Source organism: Elephas maximus, chromosome 20 (assembly GCF_024166365.1).
Source record: "Elephas maximus indicus isolate mEleMax1 chromosome 20, mEleMax1 primary haplotype, whole genome shotgun sequence".
Lineage (NCBI taxonomy): Eukaryota > Metazoa > Chordata > Mammalia > Proboscidea > Elephantidae > Elephas > Elephas maximus.
The window spans coordinates 44,815,363-44,836,652 of NC_064838.1; the positions used below are offsets into that span (position 1 = coordinate 44,815,363).

The 21,290-nt window shown below is 45.8% G+C and overlaps 1 protein-coding gene across 6 annotated transcripts in view; it reads left to right on the plus strand.

Moving 5' to 3' along the window:
- SLC41A3 (solute carrier family 41 member 3) overlaps nt 1-21,290 on the plus strand; it is a 78,183-nt gene that overhangs the window by 24,918 nt on the left and 31,975 nt on the right. For 4 of the 6 annotated variants that reach the window (XM_049861818.1, XM_049861817.1, XM_049861815.1 and 1 more), the window contains one exon: nt 17,458-17,565. In XM_049861818.1, the coding sequence (XP_049717775.1) occupies nt 17,536-17,565 (30 nt within the window). In that variant the 5' untranslated portion in view covers nt 17,458-17,535. The other 2 variants (XM_049861816.1, XM_049861819.1) reach the window with 2 other exon arrangements.

Here is a 21,290-nt window from a genome sequence, read left to right on the forward strand (position 1 = left end):
TTCCTACATGTCATCTGCCATGGGACAGCTTTGTCCTCATGGCCACAGGATGGATGCTGCAGGTGTTAGGTCCAGAAGGAGAAGAGTGGACCATTTTTTCTGTTTTCTCCTTCTTAAGCACAAGGGCAACTTCCCTAGGAGCCCCTAGCCTTGTACTGATCAGATTTGAGGCACATCCCCCTCTCACCCAGATACTGACAAGGGGATTAGAATGGCCATAGGAATTTACCCTTGAGCCTAGGAGAGGGTTCCCTGTCCCAATGGGTTGATTCCTGTGTGAACTGGGTCTGTAAGGAAGAATGAAAAGTGACCAGCAGCATCTGCTACACTGGGTTGGCCTACTTCCACGACCACCTCTTTCATTGCCCTGCTTACCTGGCTTAGCTTCACCTATGTGTTTACTTCACTTAGCTGTCCTCCCCATACGTGTCTTCTCCTCACCACCCTGTCTGGACCCAGTTTGAGTCGCCTTCTGTCATCCTTTCTAACTCTTCCCAGTCAGCTCTTTTTCGCAGCCTTTCCAAGGCACCACCCAAGTCAGCCTTTCGCCTTCCTCCAGGGCATTGCTCAGACAGCCAGTGTAGTGTTTGCTATTGCCTGTTGCCACACGTGTTTATCTGACTTTCTCCTCGGTTTGAATGTGCACTCCCTGTGAGTACAAGGCTACACTTTTTACAATTTTTTTTTCTGGAAAAGGCAAAACATTCGTATGGTTTAGTGTTCAAAGAGCTCACAAGGGTGCACAGGATGAAGACATCTCACTGTTCCTATCCCCAGGCTCCATGGTTCTACCCAGAGGCAACCAATGTGACCCAGATGGTTGTGCTGTCTCCTAAAGACATTTTATGAATGTACAAGCAAGTATCTATATCTCTTTGTTTCTATATATCCTCCCATCTTTTTACACAAGCCATGGCCTATGCTAACTGTTGTGCACCTTGATTTTTTCACTTAACAATGTATCTTAGAGATTATTCTTTATAGACACACTGAGAACTTCCCTTTTTTTAATGTTTGTTCAGTATTCCGTTGTACGGATGCACCAAAATTTATTTAGCCATTCCCCTTCTGATGTACTTTTAAGCTTATCAGCTGGAAGTAGCTATTACTAACAAATGTTCCAATGAATCTTGACAAGTCATTTTACACAGGTCTGAGTAATCGTTGCAAGTAGAATTGCCGGGTCAAAGGGTATGTGCATTTGTGATTTCAATACCGGTAAACCAGTTGTTGTTGAGTCGGTTCTGGCTACCCCATGTGTGTCAGAGTAGAACTGTGCTCCATAGGGTTTTCAGTGGCTGTGATCTTTTGGCAGTAGATTGCCATGCTTTTCTTCTGAGGCACCTCTGGGTGGACTCAAACCACCAATCTTTCAGTTAGTAGCCAAGTGTTTAACTGTTTGCGCCACACAGGGACTCCTGTGATTTCAAAAGGCATTGCCAAATTGCCTACCATAGGGGTCAAACCAGTTGCACTCCCTCCAAGGTCATTGGAATACCTGTTTCCCAACACTCATCAACACTGTTTATTTTAATCTTTCACAATCTGATAGACAGAAAGTGGTATTTCATTGTATTTGTTTCCATTGCAGTGTAATGAATTATCCCAAAACTCAGCAGCTTAAAACAGTGCAGCTTATTACCTCACGGTTTCTGTGCGTCAAGAATCCGGGCACGGTTTCACTGCTTCAGGGTCTCTCATGAAACGGCAGTCGAGGCGTCTTCCAAACTCACTCACATAGTTATTAGCAGATTCAGCTCCTGGTGGACTTTTGGACTGAGAGCTTCAGTTTCTGCCCGGAGACCACGCTCAGTACTCCTCCAGCATGGCAGCTTGCTTCGTCAAAGTGTGCAGTCTGCCGGCAAGGCAGAAGTCACAACCTTTTGTAACCTAATCTCAGAAGTGACATCCAATCACCTTTGCTTCTGTTGGTTAGAAGCAAGTCACAGGGTCCATCTGACACTTTAAAGGGTAGGCATTGCACAAAAGCCTGAACAAGAGGTGGTGATCATGGAGACATCTTTGAGGGCTGCCTGCATCATTCCTGGTAGTGTAACTGGCATTCCTTATTACAAGTGAGGGAAATTGAGTATCTTTTGATATTTCTGTTCATATTGTTTGCCATTTCAATGGGTTGGGTGTTCTTACTGATATATAGATGCTCTTTATATATTAGGAAAATTTGCCCTTTAACTGGAAATGTTTTCAGTTTTTCCATTTATCTTTTAACTTTGCTTTTGTTGGTTTTTTTTTTGCTGTGCATATATTTTTTATGCAGTCATACTAATAATCTTTCTTTTAAGACTCTGAGTGTGTGTCCTCCTTGAAACAGAAGCTACTTCTTATGTAGTTCTCTACCCCCTGAGTGCCCAGCACAGGCAGCACAGTGCATGTATTAGTTTTTTATTGCTGAATAAGAAATTACCAAAAACAGCGCTTAAAACAACACCTCTTTATTAGCCTACAGTTTTTGTGGGTCAGAATCCAGATATGACATGCCTGGACTCGCTGCTCAGGGTCTTGAAGCTCAAATCAAAGTGTTGGCTGGGCTGAATTCTCTTCTGGAGGCTCTGGGGGAAAATCCACTTTCTGTTCATATTGTTTCCATGTTCTTGTTGTTGGCAGGATTCAGTCCCTGTGGTTGTATTCCTTGTGGTTTTAGAATTGAGGTCCCCATTTCCTTGCTGGCTATCATCAAGCTCTTAGCTTCTAGAGACCACCATATTTCTTACCATGCATCCCTTCCATCTACAAAACCAGTATGAGAAATTTTCGTATTATCAAATGCCTCTCATGCTCTGACTACAGGAAGAGTCCCTTCAATTTAAGGGCTCACCTGATTAGGTCAGGCCCACCCAGGATAATCTCCCTTTTTTAATGTCCAGCAGATTTACTTGTTGGAATGTATGGAGCATGTAAGAATGCCAAAAGTTCCAGAAAAGAGAAAACCAGGAGTTCAGTGGCCAGGAATCCTGGACCCTGTGTGGGTGGGATGGAGATGAGCAAAATGTGAACATCCTAAGAAAAAGAGGGAGGGTCTTCAGGCAGGGAGCAAAAGACAGGGAGCAGCCTAGAAAGGCTAGGAGGGTTGGCTGGAGGAGAGCAGGGAGGGAGCTAGAGAACACTGAGTAAAGAGAGGCAAGAGTGGATTGGCTGACGCAGGAGGAAATGAGGCCAACCTGTGGAAGGCTGGCTGGGAGTCTTTTCTTTCTGTTTGCACATTCTGTCTGTTTATTCATTCACTCAGCATATACTTACTGTATGTGTGCTGCAGGCCAGGCATGGTGCTAGACCCTGTGGTGATCATAGCAGACAGGCTCTGCTTTCACAGTTGTGTGTGGAGACACAGAGGTAAACACATCGATAAATGTGCAGTCGCAACATGGGCTATGAAGGAGACAGAGCAGGATGATGTGCTGGAGCGAGTATGGGAGAGCTGCCTTGGGGAGGAGCCCGAGGAGGCCTCGAAGAGGAGCGTGGAACCCAAGGAGGAGTGTGGAACCCCAGGAAGAGTTTGGAACCTGAGTGTGGAGCCCGAGGAAGAGTTTGGAACCTGAGGAGGCCTTCCTGAGGACGGTGGAGCCTGAGGAGAAGCGTAGAGCACAAAGAGGAGCGTTGAGTTCAAGACGGCCTCCCTGAGGAGCGTGGAGCCCCACGTTCTGAAGGCAGGAGCAACTTCCCAGGAGCAGGCAGGGCTTTGGACAAGAACAGTCATTGTTGTCAGATCCTGCTAGTCTAGATCAGAAGCAGAAAAAATGAAGACCCTTTCTAGTTATTGAAAATTGAATTGCCTGCCCTTGAGACCTCAGCAGGTTGGGGAAGAACTCAGACTTTTAAGAATGCCCATTTGTCTCAAAAGCAGCCCAGGCTCAAGCTGACCCTGTGAAAGGAATAGGAGACCGTTTGGAAACTGTGCTCTTAGGGAAAATAACCAGCCCCCTTGAAGAGTCAGAAATGAGAGCTAGGGGTGGCGATGTGCATTTCCGAGCCCTCTAGATATCTAGAGATCAGTGGCTCTGATGCCCAAGCCCCAATCTTAAGGATTTGAATTTACCTGGTCTGTGGCCAGGGCTGCATTTTGCAGAAGCTCCCCAGGTGGTTCTGGTGAGTGTAATGGGGGGGAAACCACTGATCTGGTCCTCCCCTAAGTTTGTGGGGTTATGAGGGTTAGAGGCCCAGAGAGGGCAGGTCCTTGTCCAAGGTCACCTGTAAACCACCTGACACCTGACCAGTACAGCCTTGGGATCTAGTTCAAGCTCTTTGAGATTTTCCACTGTGCTACTGAACTAGTTTTAAAATCACATTCTTGATTTTCTGGATTGTGACCCAATAAGCTGTGTTGACATATTTTGTTCTCAGTTGCACAGGACAGTAATTTCTCTCACATAATCACATTTTTTTTGGGGGGGTGACTTTTTTTTTAATGGTTATGAAAGCAAATAATCAATGCACAGAAAATTATAAAACAAAAATTACCTGTAATCCCACCATGCACAGGTAACCACTTTTAGCATGCTGGTATATATCCCTCTGTACTTTTCACTGCGTGTGTGTGTGTGTGTGTGTGTGAATGTGATATGGGGGAGTGTGTGTATGTGTGATGCATGTATGTGTGTGTAAGCATGTGTATATGTGTGTGAGTATGTACTTGTCTGGTGCCATCAAGTTGGTTCCAACTCATAGCGACCCTGTGTACAACAGAATGAAACACTGCCCGGTCCTGCACCATCCTCATGATCCTGTAAGTGTATATGTATGTGTATGTTTATATATGTGTGTATGTGAGTGAATATATACATGTATATGTGTGGGAGTATGTATATGAGCCTATGTGTGTTATCTTTATTTCTCTTTCAATTTGATGGTCGAGAAACATTTTTGTAATGATTTGTCACCTGCTTAATCAGGAACCTCTTTCTAAGTGAGGTTATGCAAATGATTGACCTGTTTCCATATCTCCTGTACTGATGAGAATGGCTCAGGAGTCCAGTGTATGATTATACATTATGTTACGTTTGACCACATTTAAAACTATGAAGAAATTGCTGTAGGTGCTGAAGCCAGAAAAAAATGATCACTTGCTTGGGGGCCTCTCCAGTTGTGTGCCTTGGGAATGGGCATCTCGCTACACCAGTTCAGCATCCAGAAAAATTGGGTGAGTTGAGAGGGCTTCTGTCTCAGATGACCTGCCTTAAACCAATTAATGTCTGCAACACTTCCCAGACACTCGCCGTTTCTGTTGGCTTGCCACTGCTTTGAACAAACTAATCCAAACCATGGTTGACAGGCAGTAGCAGGGCTTGGTAGATCGGGGGTGGGGGGGGCGGGCCAGGAAGTGGATCGACAGGAGGTGCAGTGGAGAGGACCTGGGGTGGGACTCAGGAGTTGAAGTCTCAATCCTGCTTCTGATTAACTTGCAATGTGATATTGGGCAAACCCTCCTAGGAGTATTTTGAAGGTTTGGTGATTTACTGAATATGAAAGGGCTTTGAGAAGCATGAACTGCTGAGCACAAATGGAAATAAAGAGGACTCATTCGTTCATTCATCGTTTTCAGGTTGTTGAATATTGTGTGTATTTGACCCTTCTGTATGCTCTCATCATTCCTTGGGGTTTCCTTCAAGCACATATCATGGGTCATAGTTACATTTTCATTTTTATGATTATCTGCTACACTGGAAAATTCTAAACATGTCTGTTTGACTCACAAGTGTACCCCAGCATTTAGAACAGAAACTGGCACTAAGTGTTAATATGTGGAGTAAATCAGTTTTCCTTCCTTAGAAGGTTTCAGCAGTGAGCCAGATAGACTGTCCTCAAGAGGAACATGCTCTAGGGTGGGAGAATAGATACAGGTGTGATAAGTGCTTTTGTTAGGCGAAAGTGGGACTTATTTTCTATTTACAATAGCATCTAAGAGAAGAAAATACCTAGTAATAAATTTACCCAGGAGTGTGAAAGACTTATAAAATGAAAATTATTAAACACTGCTGAAAGAGACTAAAGAAGACCTAAAGAGATGGCAAGGTATTCCGTGCTCATGAATTAGAAGACTTAATATAGTCAAATGCTAGTACTGCCCAGTCCTGATCAAAATTACAGCAGCATTCTTTATGGAAATCAAAAAGCTAATCCTCAGTTTTATGTGGAAATAATACAAGAGACCCCAAATAGCCAAAGCAGTTTAGAAGAACAAAGTAGGAGGCCTCACACTTGGAATAGAGTTGAAAATCCAGAAATAAATCCAGACATCTATGGTCAATTCATTTCTGACAAGGGAGCCAAGTACATCCAATAAGTAAGAAAAAGACTTTTCAACAAATGATGCTGGCAAAACTGGATTTCCGCATGTAGGAAAATGAAACAAGATCCATACCTCACACCACACGGAAAAACTAATTCAAATGGATCAAGGACCTAAATGTTAAATTTAAAACCCTAAATTTCTTGGAAGAAAATGTAGAAGCAAAGCTTTGGGCCCTAATTTTTTTCAGTGATAGATTATCAAACACAATGATGAATGTTTGACAACAGAAAACAAAACAGGTAACTGGGACCTTGTAAAAGTTAAATACTTATGCTCACCTATAAACTTTATCAAAAGGGTAAAGAGATAATCTACAGACTGGGAAAAAATATTTGGGAACCATATAACTGATAAGGGTCTAATATCTAAAATATGTTGAAAACACCTGCAATTTAACCACAAAAAAAGAACCCGATCAAAAGCTGGGCAAAAGACATGAACAGACACTTCACCAGAGAATATTCAAATGGTCAACTGACACATGAAAAAATGCTCAACATCAGTAGTCATCAGAGAAATGCAAATCAAAAAACCACAATGAGGATACCATTTCACTCCCACCAGGATGACCAAGATAGGAAAAAGAAATAAATTTTTAAAAATAACAAGTGTTGGAAGGGATATGGAGAAATTGGAACCTTCAGTCATTGTTGGTGGGAATGGAAGGTGATACAGCTCTTAAAAAAACTAGAGGTAGAGCTGCCATATGATCCAGCAGTTCCACTCCTAGGTATATGCCCTAAGGAATCTAGTAGAAGTGACACAAACAGACATATATACACCTATGTTCATTGCAGCACTATTCACGGTAGCAAAAAAAGGTGGAAACAATCTAAGTGCCATCAACGGATGAATGGTTAAGTAAAATGTAGTACATACATACAATGGAATATTACTCAGCAATGAAGAAAAATGAGTTCCCAAAACATCTTAGAACATGGATGAACCTGGAGGACATTATGTTGAGTGAAATAAATCAATCACAAAAACACAAATATGTTCTCACTTTTATGAAATGATGTGAATGAGTATCTATACAGAACTAAAAAAAAAAAAAAGTGAGACTTGCTTTAAGAGAAATTCTGGAAAAAGTTCTTTGGGAATTCTGGGGAAGGAAATGTTAGGCTCTGGCCAGGAAGTTGGAGAGTCCTCAAAGACAAGGAGGCACCTCCATTGTCCTGTGAGCTCTGGTGGGAGCTTGGCCTGGGTGTGTGTGGGAGCCTGCAGAAGGGGCCTCAGGGAGGAGTATCAGTGTGACGGTGGGTTTGGGGCCACATGAGGGCCCAGTGTGCAGCATATGGCTGTATCCTGGAGAGGGAAAAGACCCCAGGGATGTTTTCTCCCGAATCGTGAGGGGCCTTGAATGCCTGGCCACAAAATCTAAGCTCTCTCAGGTAATGAGCTGACCGTTGTTGAGGATTTCTGAGCAAGCAAGTAACTTTCTTAGAAATGTACATAACCCGTTGCTGTCGATTTCATTCCAACTCATAACAACCCTATGAGACAGAGTAGAACTGCCCCATAGAGTTCCCGAGGAGCGCCTGGTGGATTCAAACTGCTGACCTTTTGGTTAGCAGCTGTAGCACTTAACCACTATGCCACCAGGGTTTCCAGAGATGTACATATGGGGTATTAATATGAAAAGTATGCCTTGCTTTTGGCTGGAGATGGATTAGGAGGTAATCAGGGCTGTGGCAAAGGTAGTGGCCATGGGCTGGAGAGGAAGAATAGATGTGGGAGAGAGTTGGGCGTAGACAGATTGGATGTGGGGTTAAAGAGGTGGTGGGGAGTCAGGGTGAGGCATAGGTCTCTGACAGTTCCAGTCATTGAGGCAGGACACTTAGGAGAGTGAGTTTGGAAGAGGCGGTCATGAAAGACTGATTGAGTTTGAGGTACCTGTTCCCATCCACCAGGACATTAGATGTATGTTGTGAAATCTCTGAGGAGAGGTCTGAGGTGGAGAGAGAGATGTGGGAGTTATTGATATATCTGAAATAAGTCAAGGATGGTGTTACCCAGTTATCCACTGCTATGTAACAAACCACGTGAACGTTTAGTGGCTTGTTTGAAGCCAGTATTTCAGTCTGGTCACAAATCTACCGTTTGGCCAGGGCTCAGCAAGGACATTTAATCTCTGCTCTGTGCAGCATCAGCTGGAGTGACCTGACAGTGGCTGTGCCCAGTTCACGGTAGTTTCTTCAAATAGCTGGGAGCTCAGCTGGGGCTGTGGGTTACCACACCTATATGTGGCCTCTCCATGTGACTGCTTGGAATTTCTCAATACATGGGGTTTGTGTTTAAGTATGAGCATCCCAAGAAATAAGAGGAAGTTGTCAGTTTTTAAGATCCGAGTGCAGAAACTGGCTGGCACAGTGTCTCTTCCACTGTATTCTACTGGCCAGGCAGTCGCAGATGGAAGGGGGAGGACAGAAACTCCAACTGTCCATGGGAAGAATGCAGGAAAGGATTACCCAGTGAGCAAGGTATGCAGGGGCTTACTCATGCTTACTTACTAATCTGTAGTGCACAATTTCACCTGTTTTTCACCACATCGAAGAAGTGCTCACTACAGATTAAAAAGTAAACACAAGGAGGCCTGTGCATACCTTGCTTAATGTAAGCCCATGTGTACCTTGCTTACTGGTTAATCTACCCTTGGAAGAGTGCCAAGGGAGTTTAGGACCAGGACCCTATGAAGGGCTAAAAAATACTGGTTGAATGAATGAGTAAATGAATGGTATGAGCAAAGGTGTGGTAAGAGGCTTGGGGGAACAGTTATTGGAGAAGCTGGATGGAGTTTGTGAGGAGGGGGTTAAGCTTGGGATGGTCAGTAGGACTTAGACCTAGACTGGTGAGGTCCTTGAACTCCAGGCCAAGGGAACAGATATGACCTGAATCAGGTAAGGTGCCTAAGATGGTGATGATGTAGGAACAGGGGCAGGAGTGAGGCCTAGACCAGGGCCAGTACCCACAGGGGGCAGTAGTGGAATGTGAGTTGGACCCTCAGCTTTGGGCCTCTGCTGGCTGTGGCCTGGATCACCGCTTCTGCCTGCCCTCAAGCCTGGACATTCTGTTCCTGGAGCCTGTGGAATGCACAGCTGACGCCCAACAATAGAACCCTGGAGTCAAAGGTGGCTCCCCAGCCACTCCTCTGGGTCAGGTGGTGGTCAACAGGGCGTCAGGGCTGTCCGGAGAAAGAAAGTAAGGGTTGCTTTGGAAGCACAATTACAAGTCTTCGGGGCTCTAGAGGGAGAACAGGGCTGTGTTTCTTCTATGAACATAGCCTTTTCCTGTGGCAATGAGTCCCTGAAAACTTAAGTCAGGGTGACCACAGGGCTCCTTCTGGGGACCTGCAGGCTAATGACCTTAAGGGAGAAAACTCATGGGGCTGTAGACCTGGCCTGAGGAGGTAGGTCCTTTCTGGCTGAGATCTCTTTAGATCGAGGCACTCAGAGCACGCGTGCAGCATGGGTGCCTTCTGTGGGCCTCCACATGGGGCGGTCTCCAAGGCCAGGTTTCACGTAGTCTCTTGTTCCCTGGGTCCAGCGTGCGCCAGCTTGCTGGACTGCTGAATGATGTCAAGGTCAGTGCTGAGGCACAGTGAGCCTCCTCACGGCAAGCTGGCAGGGGAGGTCCCAGCTAACAAGGGGCCACTATCTGAGGGAAACTTAATCTGCAGGGAGTGGACAGCACGAGTTGGTGGGAGTCTCCAGAATGAGGCATTGGGTCACACTGGGCTTTGTTCCTCACGCCCTGCTCCCACTGTCTCTCGGCTGAGGGGCAGCTGGGAACCCTGCACAGGTGCAGGCACCTGCCGACTGGGAATCCTGTCCCTCCGTGGACTTCTCAGGAAGAGAGTGCTGGTGTGGGTGTGGAGAGGAGAGGACAGAAGATGCCCCTGGGCCCAGACTCCTAGGAAGGTGGCCTTGCACCTGTTCCACTTTTGTTCCTAGGAATGAGGCTGGTAGCCTGACCATGGGGGTCACCCAGCTGAACCTGGAGTTCCGCTTTCAAGGCAAGAAGCTGAGAGGCTTCAGTTGTGAGCTCATCCGGTCCCCCTACGGGGTCTTCCCTGAGAGGGTGCTCACCACTGCCTGCCAGATCGGGGTGCCCATTCTCCTCTCCGGCCTGGGCATGATGACCGCTGGCCTGGTGATGAACACAGTGCAAGTGCGTACTCGGGGTCTGAAAGACATCTTGAGGTCCTGGTGGGTGGGATGGGTGGAGAAACCAGGGCCTTGACACCATTGGAGAGGGCACAGTAGGTCTGGGCAGTGTGAAGGGCTCAGTGGTGGGGGAGGGGACTCCTGAGGCCGTCTCCCTCTCTGGAGCCCCCGGGATTGATTGTGCTAACAGCAGGGTCCACTGAATACCTAAGTACCTGCAACTCACAGAGCTCCGAAAGCTCTGATGACCCCCAAAGGTCAGCTGGGGCAAGCCTGTTAGCCCCAGAGGTCAAACTGCTTTCCTTCCAATGAAGTTGGACTAATTAATTAATTAGAAGGGCTTGAGCCCTGGGTCTGCCACTTACCATCTGGGTGAACTATTTAATTGCTCTATGCCTCAGTTTTCTCATCCGTAAGTGCGCCCGCTCACAAGTTGTTACGAGGATCACATGACTTGGTGTCATAACTCTATGGGGGACTGCTGTGATAGGCCCATCCCTCCCAAATTCGTGCGTGGGTCTTCAAGGGAAAGAGAAGGTCCTGAGCCCAGCCTGAGGGTTCAGGCAGGCCAGTGGGCATGGCCGTCTAGACCTGAGAAGGCTGCTCGGGTGCTGGCCGGGAGACGAGGAGGCATGGCTGGCAAGCGCCCGCGTGCTGTTTCTGCCATGGGTTCAGATAACATTGTTTGGATGATTGAGGGCTTTTTCTTATCTGTCTACTTAAAACGTTATTGCAGGGCTAGTGTATTATTTTAGAAAAAGTAGAAAAGATACATGCATGAAGGAGGTGGGTACCTGTAAGTTAACAATTGCACGCAACTGCCATCCACACCTTGGTGCATGTCTACCAGGGCTGTTTTCTACATGCTTTAACATAAAAGTAAATGGAATCACGCTATGTAATGCTGCCTTGTAGTCTGGTTTTCAGCCAATGGTACCCCTCTCATATAGCATTCTGTATCTCTAAGCATACATGACGTCCCCTTTGTCGTGGCTCTTCAGTGTTCCTGGTGTGCCTGCCTGTCTCAGAGCTGGAGAGGGGCAAGCCACACCCACGTGGCCAGTTAACTGAGTGCTGGATATCTACCCCGGAGGCTGCCAGGCTGCGTCTTTATATGCCCCTCAGTGACTGGGATGTTCACCACCTCTTGGGGCTGGGCAGCCTATGTTCTGCTGGCCAGCTGGGTTTGTAGAAAGCCTGGGCTTATCTGGGCTTGCAGCATCTCTCCTGCCTGATGTCTTCACCCTTGGAGCTGTTCTAAGAGTCTCTGTCGCCTCTTCCCCAGGATCATCCTGTGAATCTGGGGAGAGAGAGAGATGATATGCCCTAAGCCCTCTCTTTTGGACCTCTTCAATGGCTCCCTCCTGTGGAACTTGGCTTTGAACCCCTCGGCCTCATTGCTGACATCCTAACCCCAGTCCATCCATAGCCCGTAAGGGTTGAGCACGTGAGAACACCCTCCTTCTCTTTGTATTTCAATTGATGCAGCCTAGGAGGGTGTCTTAGTCATCTAGTGCTGCTGTAACAGAAATACCATAAGTAAATGGCTTTAACAAAGAGTTTATTCTCAGTCCAGTAGGCTAGAAGTCCGAATTCAGGGTACCAGCTCCAGGGGAAGCTTTCTGTCTCTGTTGGCTCTGGAGGAAGGTCCTTGTGATGTATGAGCCTTTCCTTGGTCTGGGAGCATCTCAGCATAGGAACCTCAGGTCCAAAGGACACGCTCTGCTCCCAGCACTGCTTTCTTGGTGGCATGAGGTCCCCAACTCTGCTTGCTTCCCTTTCCTCTTATCGCTTGCCAGAGAAACGGTGGTGTAGGCCACACCCCAGGGAAACTCCCTTTACACTGGCTCAGGGAGGTGACTTGGTAGGGGTGTTACAATCCCATCCTAATCCTCTCTAACATAAAATTACAATCACAAAATGGAGGACAACCGCAGAATACTGAGAGTCATGGCCTAACCGAATTGATACACGTGTTTTTGGGGGAACATAATTCAACCCATGACAGAGGGTATTGTCCAGTTGGCTGGGAGGACTAGGCAGGGTCAGTAAGATATGATGGGGTGGGGTGGGCTGTTAATGGAGGCAGCAATAGGAGTCTGGTCCAGAAAAAGTCCAGCTTGAGGGCAGAATGGCTTCTTTCATATCTGTCTTGAGATACCATCTGGGAGGCCATCCTAGAGTAATGGAGTGTTGGAGATAGGTCCTGAGCATGCAGGGGGAGATTGTCTTTACAAATTCAGGCCTTGACCTATTCAACTTTTGGAGACCCAAAAACTGGGAGGAAGAGAACACTGGGATGAGGACGCTGGCAGGACGCCCATGCTGTGGCCAGAGCCAGGACCTAATAAGGAGGGACTGCGAGGAGAACTCAGGCCAGTGGACAGGCTAGTGCTAGCCTCTGGAGTGGGCACCAACTGTCACTTTTTTCCCAGGTCGATGCCAGCTGAGGGGAGGGAGGAAGAGGCTGTTGCTGGAGCTTTGAGGCAGTAGTGAAATGCAGTTGCGTCAACCCAAGTGTCCATGGGCTGCTGTGAAGCCAAGTCTTCTTTTCTGAGGTAGCTTAATTCATGGACCCAGGGGCAGGTCCTGACACTGTCCTGGCTGTGTTTCATTTTGTCAGGTCTCTGAAAATATGTTGAGCCGTTATTTGTCACCTCCCGCTCCCAGCCCCCTTCCGACTGTTATTCTATAAATCTGCTTTAGCCAAACCGTTTTTAACAATGTTAACCATGACCGGCTGCCCACAGAGCCTTATAGCCCACCAGTGGAGACCTCTCCCCAGAATTGACTTTCTCATTCAGGAACGTGTGTTTTCAAGCACCGGTATATGCTGGGCACTGAATTTCCGCTGAGCACACTCCGCGTATGCTGTTTCTGTAATCGCAGTACAGTCCACCTCGCCCGTCTATTTGGTGGGTGGACATTGCTGAATCTCTGCTACATTCCAGGGACCGTGCTAGAGGTGTAGAAGCAGAGGTAGGTGAGCTGCGTATGCTCCTTGCCCTCAGGGACCACCCGAATAACACTGGGACCCACCTCCAGGCTGTGAGGTCTGTGCAGTGGTTGGGGTCTTCCCCGGTGTGTGCTATGGGAGCATGGAGGAGGGATGGCCATCGAATGACCAGTCTGGGAAGTGAGTCTCAAGGGTCATTTCTGGAGGAGGTGATGTCTGAACTAGCGTTGAGAAAGTGTATTCTTGGGAGAAGGAGCCACCAGCAAAGGCCCAAGGCAGGAAATAGCATGGTGTGTGTGGTTCTCAGCTCCCTGCAGGTGGGGCTTCACTCTCACACAGAGGCTGGCAGGGAACAGGTCACCAAGCGCCTTGCAGGTGTGGGAGAAAGGATGACTTGACTGACTTCAAGTTGGGAGGGTGGAATCGGTGGAGCCATGGCTGGGGGACTGTGAGGGGCTGGGGTCTGCACAAGGTAGGGGATAGGCCAGGCTGAGACTAGCAATACCTGTTGACAAGTGAACACGTGTTGACTCTGAGTGGGAGGGAGATTCCTGAGTGTGCCTCAGGACAGAACTTCAGAGGGGATGAAGTGCTCCACTTTGGGTATGGGCAGCCTAGGTGCCACCAGGGTGCCAGGTGGACCTGTCAGGAGGCTAGAGTCCCTGTGTGAGTGCCACCTCATCAACACGGTACTGGAGCCCATGAGGGGAGGACACACGGAGTGGGAGGACAAAGTCAACTCAGCCCTGACGCCATCCACAGTGTGGCTCTACTCTAACCCTAACCACCAAATTAGGTCAGGCGTCTCAAGCCCCAGCCACCCTCCCCAGCCCCCACCGCCCTCCCCAGAGGACTTGCTAATACCGCCTGATGGGTCTTTCTGACCAGGCCAAGCCCCATCATGAGGCACGTCATTAGCATAAACCCTCAGGTGTCGTCCAGGGCCCTTCACTAGTAACAAAGACTCTGTCATCACTATGGAAATCCCAAAGTAGAGGTTACCTCCCAGGAACCAGAGACAAAGGCCAAATCCCTTGGGTAAAGTAATTTTTCACCCCACGGAGACCCAGGGGACATTTTGAGGGTGTGGGAGCTAAAAGGAGATTGTCAGAGAGGTGAATGAGGGAAGTGTAATGTCAAGGAAAAAGAGCTTCAAGGAGGTGAGAATGGCCCATAAGCTTGTCTAGAGCTGAGAGATCCTTTAGACCGGAAAATGGCCTCTGAGGTAGTCAGGGAGTGGGGGGTAGAAGCCAGATGGAGGTGATGGCATAGGTGATAACAGGGGTGTGGGGAGTAGAGGCCAGTCTTAGTTCATCTCAGAAAGAGCAGTAGAGTTGCTGGGCAGCTTGAAGAAAGATTACCAGGGTAAATATATGTATGTATATAAATATAGTATATATTTTATTCAACAGATATTTATTGGTTATTTGGAATGTGTCAATGAGTTTTCTAGGCGCTTGGGATATGTTAGTGAACAAAACTAACAAATTCCTTGCCCTCCTTAAACTTCCATTTTAGTGGAGTGAGACAATAAGTGGAAAGCATAATTAGTAAGGAAATTAGGTTTCCTAAGAAGATAAACCAAAAAAGCAGCTGCCATCAAGTCAGTTCTCTCAGATAAGTACTGTAGAAGTATATGTATGTACACACACATGTACCTGTATCTGTGTTTATACCTGTATATACGGTATGTCAGGGCAACGCCTTCTGTTGTGTTGGGAGCACGTGGAGGGAAACTTGCTGAGGAGTCCTCACGTGGCGATGGCCGGTGTGACTGGTGGTTGCTTCTCTGACAAAGGGGACACGTGTCAGGCTCTGTCCCCTGTGGAGTCCCTCATGAACCACAAGTCAGCTTTGTGGCTAAAGGACTTTTCACACGCCTTCGCTATGAAGGGCTTCTCTGGCGTGTGAATTTTCTGGTCATCCATAGATCTAGTGTCCAGAAGAAGCCTAGATGACACTCAGCACAAGCAAATGGCCTCTCCTTCCTGTGTCCTTCTCTGGTGGGCGTCCAACAGAGAGGACTAAAGAGCTCGAGGCTGTCATCTCATCTGTAGGATTGTTGGGTTCTATGGAACCTTTCTCCATCCCCTCCAAGTGTGAATCTCCTCTCACTACTCTGGTAGGGAAAACCTTGGTGGCGTAGTGGTTAAGTGCTATGGCTGCTAACCAAAAGGTCGGCAGTTCGAATCCACCAGGCACTCCTTAGAACCTCTATGGGGCAGTTCTACTCTGTCCGATAGAGTCACTATGAGTCGGAATTAACTCGACGGCAATGGGTTTGGTTTTTGGTTTTGACTTTGGTAGGTGGGAAACCCTGACCCCACCTCCACTGGGACATCTTGGCAAGAGATTCCTGCCAGGGACCCTTCCTGAACCAGGGACTCCAAGACATTAAAATTGATTTTTTTTAAGGCTACTTTTTAAAAAACTTTTACTATGGAAAATTTAAAACCTTTACAAAAGTAGAAGAAATTAGTCCAATGAATTCCTGTGACCCTATGACCCAGCTTTAATAGTTATCATCTTATAGACAACCTTGTTTCGTCTGTATATCCACCACCTACATTATCCTTCTCAGCTCGGGATTGTTTTAGAGTAAACCCAAGAAATCTAATTATTTCTTCCATAAGTATTTTAATGTATCTTTAAAATAAAAGACTTTCTTTTAAATACAAAAACATAACCACATTATCATGATCCCATCTAAAAATTATCAACTTTTAATACTTCATCTGATCCTACTGATTTATTTTATCTGTCTGGCCCACATAGATCTCTGTGACCCCTATGCTAGAAGGTCCTCCTGGTTTTGGAATGCTTACCCATTTTGGAATGCCAGACCTAAAAAAAAAGATTCCCGTTTTGCCTGCTAGGGCTGCTTTAGAGATGGCTCTCCTGCACCCCCTAGAGGCTACGACAATGATGTACAGATGTCTTAAGTGCTCAGCAGCTACCCAAAAGATGGGCGGTTGGAGCCAGCTCTGTGGGAGAAAGATGTGGCAGTCTGCTCTTGTAAAGATTACAACCCTGGAAACCTATGGGGCGGTACTACTGTCTCCTGTAGGGTTGCTGTGAGTCAGAATCAACTCAACACCACACAACAAAACACAGCTCTCGTGTGGGAGAACCGGGACTAGACCTCAGGTCCCACCCAGTCTCCTAGCTGACAGCGGCAATTGGCAGTCTAATTGCATATTAATTAAATAGGAATAGTTTTCACTGCCACAAAGAAATTTTTTTCTCTTCCAATTTTCTTAAAACACATCCCTTTAATCCTGCCTTTTAATTAATTAATTTTTACTTTGGTAGGGACATATCTATTTTGAAAAATCAAGAGCACAAGCCTGATGCTAGTTGGTGACTTCCACTCAGCTTCAGAGCCTGGGGGCCGGCAGGAAGGGCAGCCTGAGGAGTGACTGTCCCTGATCAGCTCAGCTTATCTGGCCAGGCGTTACCAGGGCTCCCAATTTATGAGAACTCTTCCATCTTTTAGACTGGTTACTAATTCATATTTCTATGAACACTTTGCGCAGATCAAGTAAAGCCCCTTTTCAGGCTGGACCCAACCCCTCAGCCTCTGACTAGCCCAAACCAAAAAAACCAAATTCGTTGCCATTGAGTTGATTCCAGCTCATAGCGACCCTATGAGTAGAACTCTCCCCATAGCGTTTCCAAGGAGCGGCTGGTAGATTCAAACTGCCAACCTTTTGGTTTACAGCTGAGTTCTTAACCAGTGAACCACCAGGGTTCCCTGACTAGCCCAGCCTCCAATTATCCTCGCTTCTGAGGACCAGAGGATGAAAGAGGTATGCTTGAGGCCACTAGTGTGGATCCATTAGACAATGTGCAAAAAAATTCAATGGCTTCATCATTTTGTTCTTAATTTAAAGCACTTTAAGAAGCTACTTGTCTCACTTCTTCATTTTGAGGGAGTGAGAAGCAACTTACTATAAGTTTTCTCAGAGAATGTACAGAGATGTGCCAATATGTGCCTGTGGATTTATCTCCTTGTTCTTTCTCACCAGCACTGGCCTGTGTTCGTGGAGGTAAAAGACCTTCTGACCTTGGTGCCACCCCTGGTGGGCCTGAAGGGGAACCTGGAGATGACGCTGGCTTCACGACTGTCCACAGCTGTAAGTCACCATCTGGGCCACAGCCCCCTGTAGTCCAGAATGTTCCCCTCAGCAGCTTGTAGGAGGGTGGGTTGGATTCTCAGAAAACTGCCATTGGGATTAGGTAGAAGGACCAAGACAAGTGATGTTGGATTCTGTTATCTCATTATGCTCTGCCTGGCCACTCCTCTCAGGCCCTGTGCCTGTTATCTCCTTTAGCCAGGATGGAAACTGGTACCCATGTCCCTGGGCCTGAATCCAGCTCCTTCACACTTGCACAAAAGTCCTGGTAAGCAATCAAGCTGAATAGAAGATTTCAGAGGAGATCAAGGACAGCCCCAAGCCACCTAACTTAACAGTATCTGCTGGGGCTTGCTGCTTTCTAGAGGCCACTGTGAATGCCCACCACTGGAGGCATCTCTCCTTGAGCACTATAACCAACATAGCCCCTAGCTTTGCCAGCTCTGCTCTCCCCTCCTGGCTACCCCAGGGAATTGAAATTCTTTTGTTTCTATTGTATAGAATGGTTTCTCCCTTTCTCTGATGCCTGTTTAATGTGGCCTGTGGTGGAGGAGACGTGGGGTATTCAAAGAACTGAGACAGTGCAATGTAGCTAGAGTTCAGAGGGTGGACTAAGAGGCTGAGGAGATAGGTGGAGTGTGGCTGATGACTGGCCCCCTAAAGACACCCAGGTTCTAATCCCTGGAACCTGTGAATGTTACTTTATGTGGAAAGGGTCTTTGTAGATGTGATTAAGTAAGGATCTTGAGATTGGAAAGGACCCTGGATTATCCAGTGGGCCCCATGTAATTACAAGAGTCCCTATAAGGGGGAGGCAAAGGGCAGTTTCAGACAGAAGAGCAGGCCATGTGACAGAAACAGAGAAGGTGTGATGCCCCTGGCTTTGAAGATGGAAGAAGGGGCCATGAGTCAAATAATACAAGAAATGTAGACCTACGTACTGGGAAAGACAAAAAACAGATTCTCCCCTAGAACCTCTGGAGGGAGCACAGCCCTGCCAACACCTTGATTTTAGCCCTATAAGATTCATTTCAAAGTCTCTAGATGGTGCAGGAAGGAGCCCTGGTGGCATAGTGGTTAAGTGCTCTGCTGCTAACCAAAAGGTCGGTCTTTCAAATCCACCAGTCGCTCCGCAGGAGAAAGATGTGGCAGCCTGCTTCTGTAAAGATTACAGCCTTGGAAAACCCTATAGGGTGGTTGTACTCTGTCCCATAGGGTTGCTGTGAGTCAGAATCTACTTGATGGCATTGGGTTTGATTTTGGTTTAGGTGGTACAAACAGTTTGCATTCTTTGGTTAACCTAAAGGTTGGTGGTTCTAACCCACCCAGTGGTACCATAGAAGAAACAGCCTGGTGTTCTGCTTCTGTTAGGATTACAGCCAAGAAAATCCCATGAAGCAGTTCTACCCTGTAACACATGGGGTCGCCATGAGTTGGAATCGAGTCCACAGCAACCAAAAACAGCAAGACTCATTTCAGACTTCCGGACTTCAGCATTGTAAGAGAATAACTATCTGTTGTCTTAGGCCACTGAGTTTGTGGAAGTGTGTTGCAGCAGTACTAGGACACTAACATATGGGGCCAGATCATATAGAGCCTTGAGGGTCATTGAAATGTTTTAAGCAGCTGCTAACATGATGCAGATAAACACACACACTCATACTCACATATACACATAATTCATTGGTTGGTATTTGGGAGGAAAAAATGATGATCTCTGTCACAGTGGCACTGCAGGTATTACAGTTTGATTTTGTAATGCTTACCTGCATTGTGGAGCCCTGGTGGCACAGTGCTTAAGAACTTGGCTGCTAACCAAAAGCCAACAGTTCAAATCCACCAGCTGCTTCTTGGAAACCCTGTGGAGCCGTTCTACTCTGCCCTGTAGGGTTGCTGTGAGTCCACGGCAATGGGTTTGGTTTGGTTTTTACCTGCATTGCAGACATTTCTTTACAGTGATTGTGTCTTAGTGTTGTAATTCTTTTAAAATGCATAAACGTGAAAGAAAAAGAGAACTATCAGTATAAGTAATTACGACAGGCTGTCCAAGGAAAACAGCCATATGATCATCACAGTAGAGCTTTTAAAGACATTCAGCATCCATTCTTTTTTTTTTTTTACATCACTGTATTAAGGATTGATTAATACTAGAGTCACAGATTTTTAAAGTACAGGTCAGTGACTTTTGACCCATATAGATCCTCATGTAACTGTTACCCCAGTTGAGATATAAAACATTCCCACCCGCCTGGAACTTTGTTTTGTTTCTTTTTGCAGCCCAGCCTCCCCTACCACCCCATCCCAGGCCACCGCTGATCCAGTGTCAACCTCTGTAGGTTAGTTTTGCGTTCAACACCCACTCATGATGAAAAAAATACTCGTAGTGAAACTTGAAATAGAGGTTGTCGTTTACATTGTTCTGGATATTGTAGTTAATGTAATAAGATAGGAAAAGGAAATAAGAGCCTTAAACATTGGAAACGAGGAGAAAAACATGTTATTTTCTATTGATATGCTTGTCTTCCTGGAAAATATGAGCAAAACAACTATAAAACTATTAAAACTAATGAACACTCACTAAAATGACCCAGTTTCAGAATATCTAAATGAAATTAAAAAAATATATGTTAACACATGTACGTATGTATCTATATATTCCCCCATGCTAGAAATAATCATTTACAAAATATAATTGGAAAAGAGGTATTATTCAAACTATTAACAAATTTGAAAAATTCTCCAAATCAATCTAAAAAGAGACGTGCAGAACTGATACAGAAGGTGCTACAAAACTTCATGAAAAGAAATACCACTTTGGAGAGAGGACGTTCACGAGTAGGCAAGTCAACGTTATAAGGTTATCAGTTTGTCCTGTTTTAGTTTATAAAATTCATGCACTTGCTGTCAATATTCTAAAGGGACTTGGATGGAAACTTGACTATGTATTTTAATTTTTATCTGGAAGAATAAATAGTAAAGAAGAACAAAGAAAGTATTGGTAGGAAAAAGAGAAGGAATACTGATGGTGAAATTTTATTTCCAGATTTTGAAATGTAATATAAAGCTACCCGTTGCTGTCAAGTCGATTCTGACTCATAGTGACCCTATAGGACAGAGTAGAACTGCCCCATAGAGTTTCCAAGGACCTCCTGGTGAATTTGAGCTACTGACCTTTTGGTTAGCAGCCACAGCTTTTAACCACTACACCACCAGGGTTTCCTATAAAGCTATAGTAACTTAAACACTTTGGAACCATATGTATCATTAGAACAAAACAGAACATCCAGAAATAAACTCAGATGTATGTGAATATGTATATGTAGGATAATACAAAACTTTCAGAGACGATAATAGGATGCTTTCAGTGAAGAAAGGCTAAATTATTAATGAAGGATGCTAATGGGTTTAGTTCTTTAAAAATAATTTTTTATTTCATATCATACTTCAATGTATATTTTGAATGAAAAATTAATGCATGATACCAGGAAAAAACATATATTTTTAGAATCTGGTGATGGGAAATGCTTTTTAAGTAGTAACACAAAATGCAAAGCATGTAAAAGAAACATAACGGTCTTGTCTCAATTAAATTTGAAGCTATGCCATAATTTCCTTGCATAAATTTCAAAGGGGGAATGACCAACAAGGAAAAAAATTGTCATATTCAAAGTTAACAGTTTGTATCCTTAAATATCTAAGTAGCTCTTATGTATCAATATGAAGAC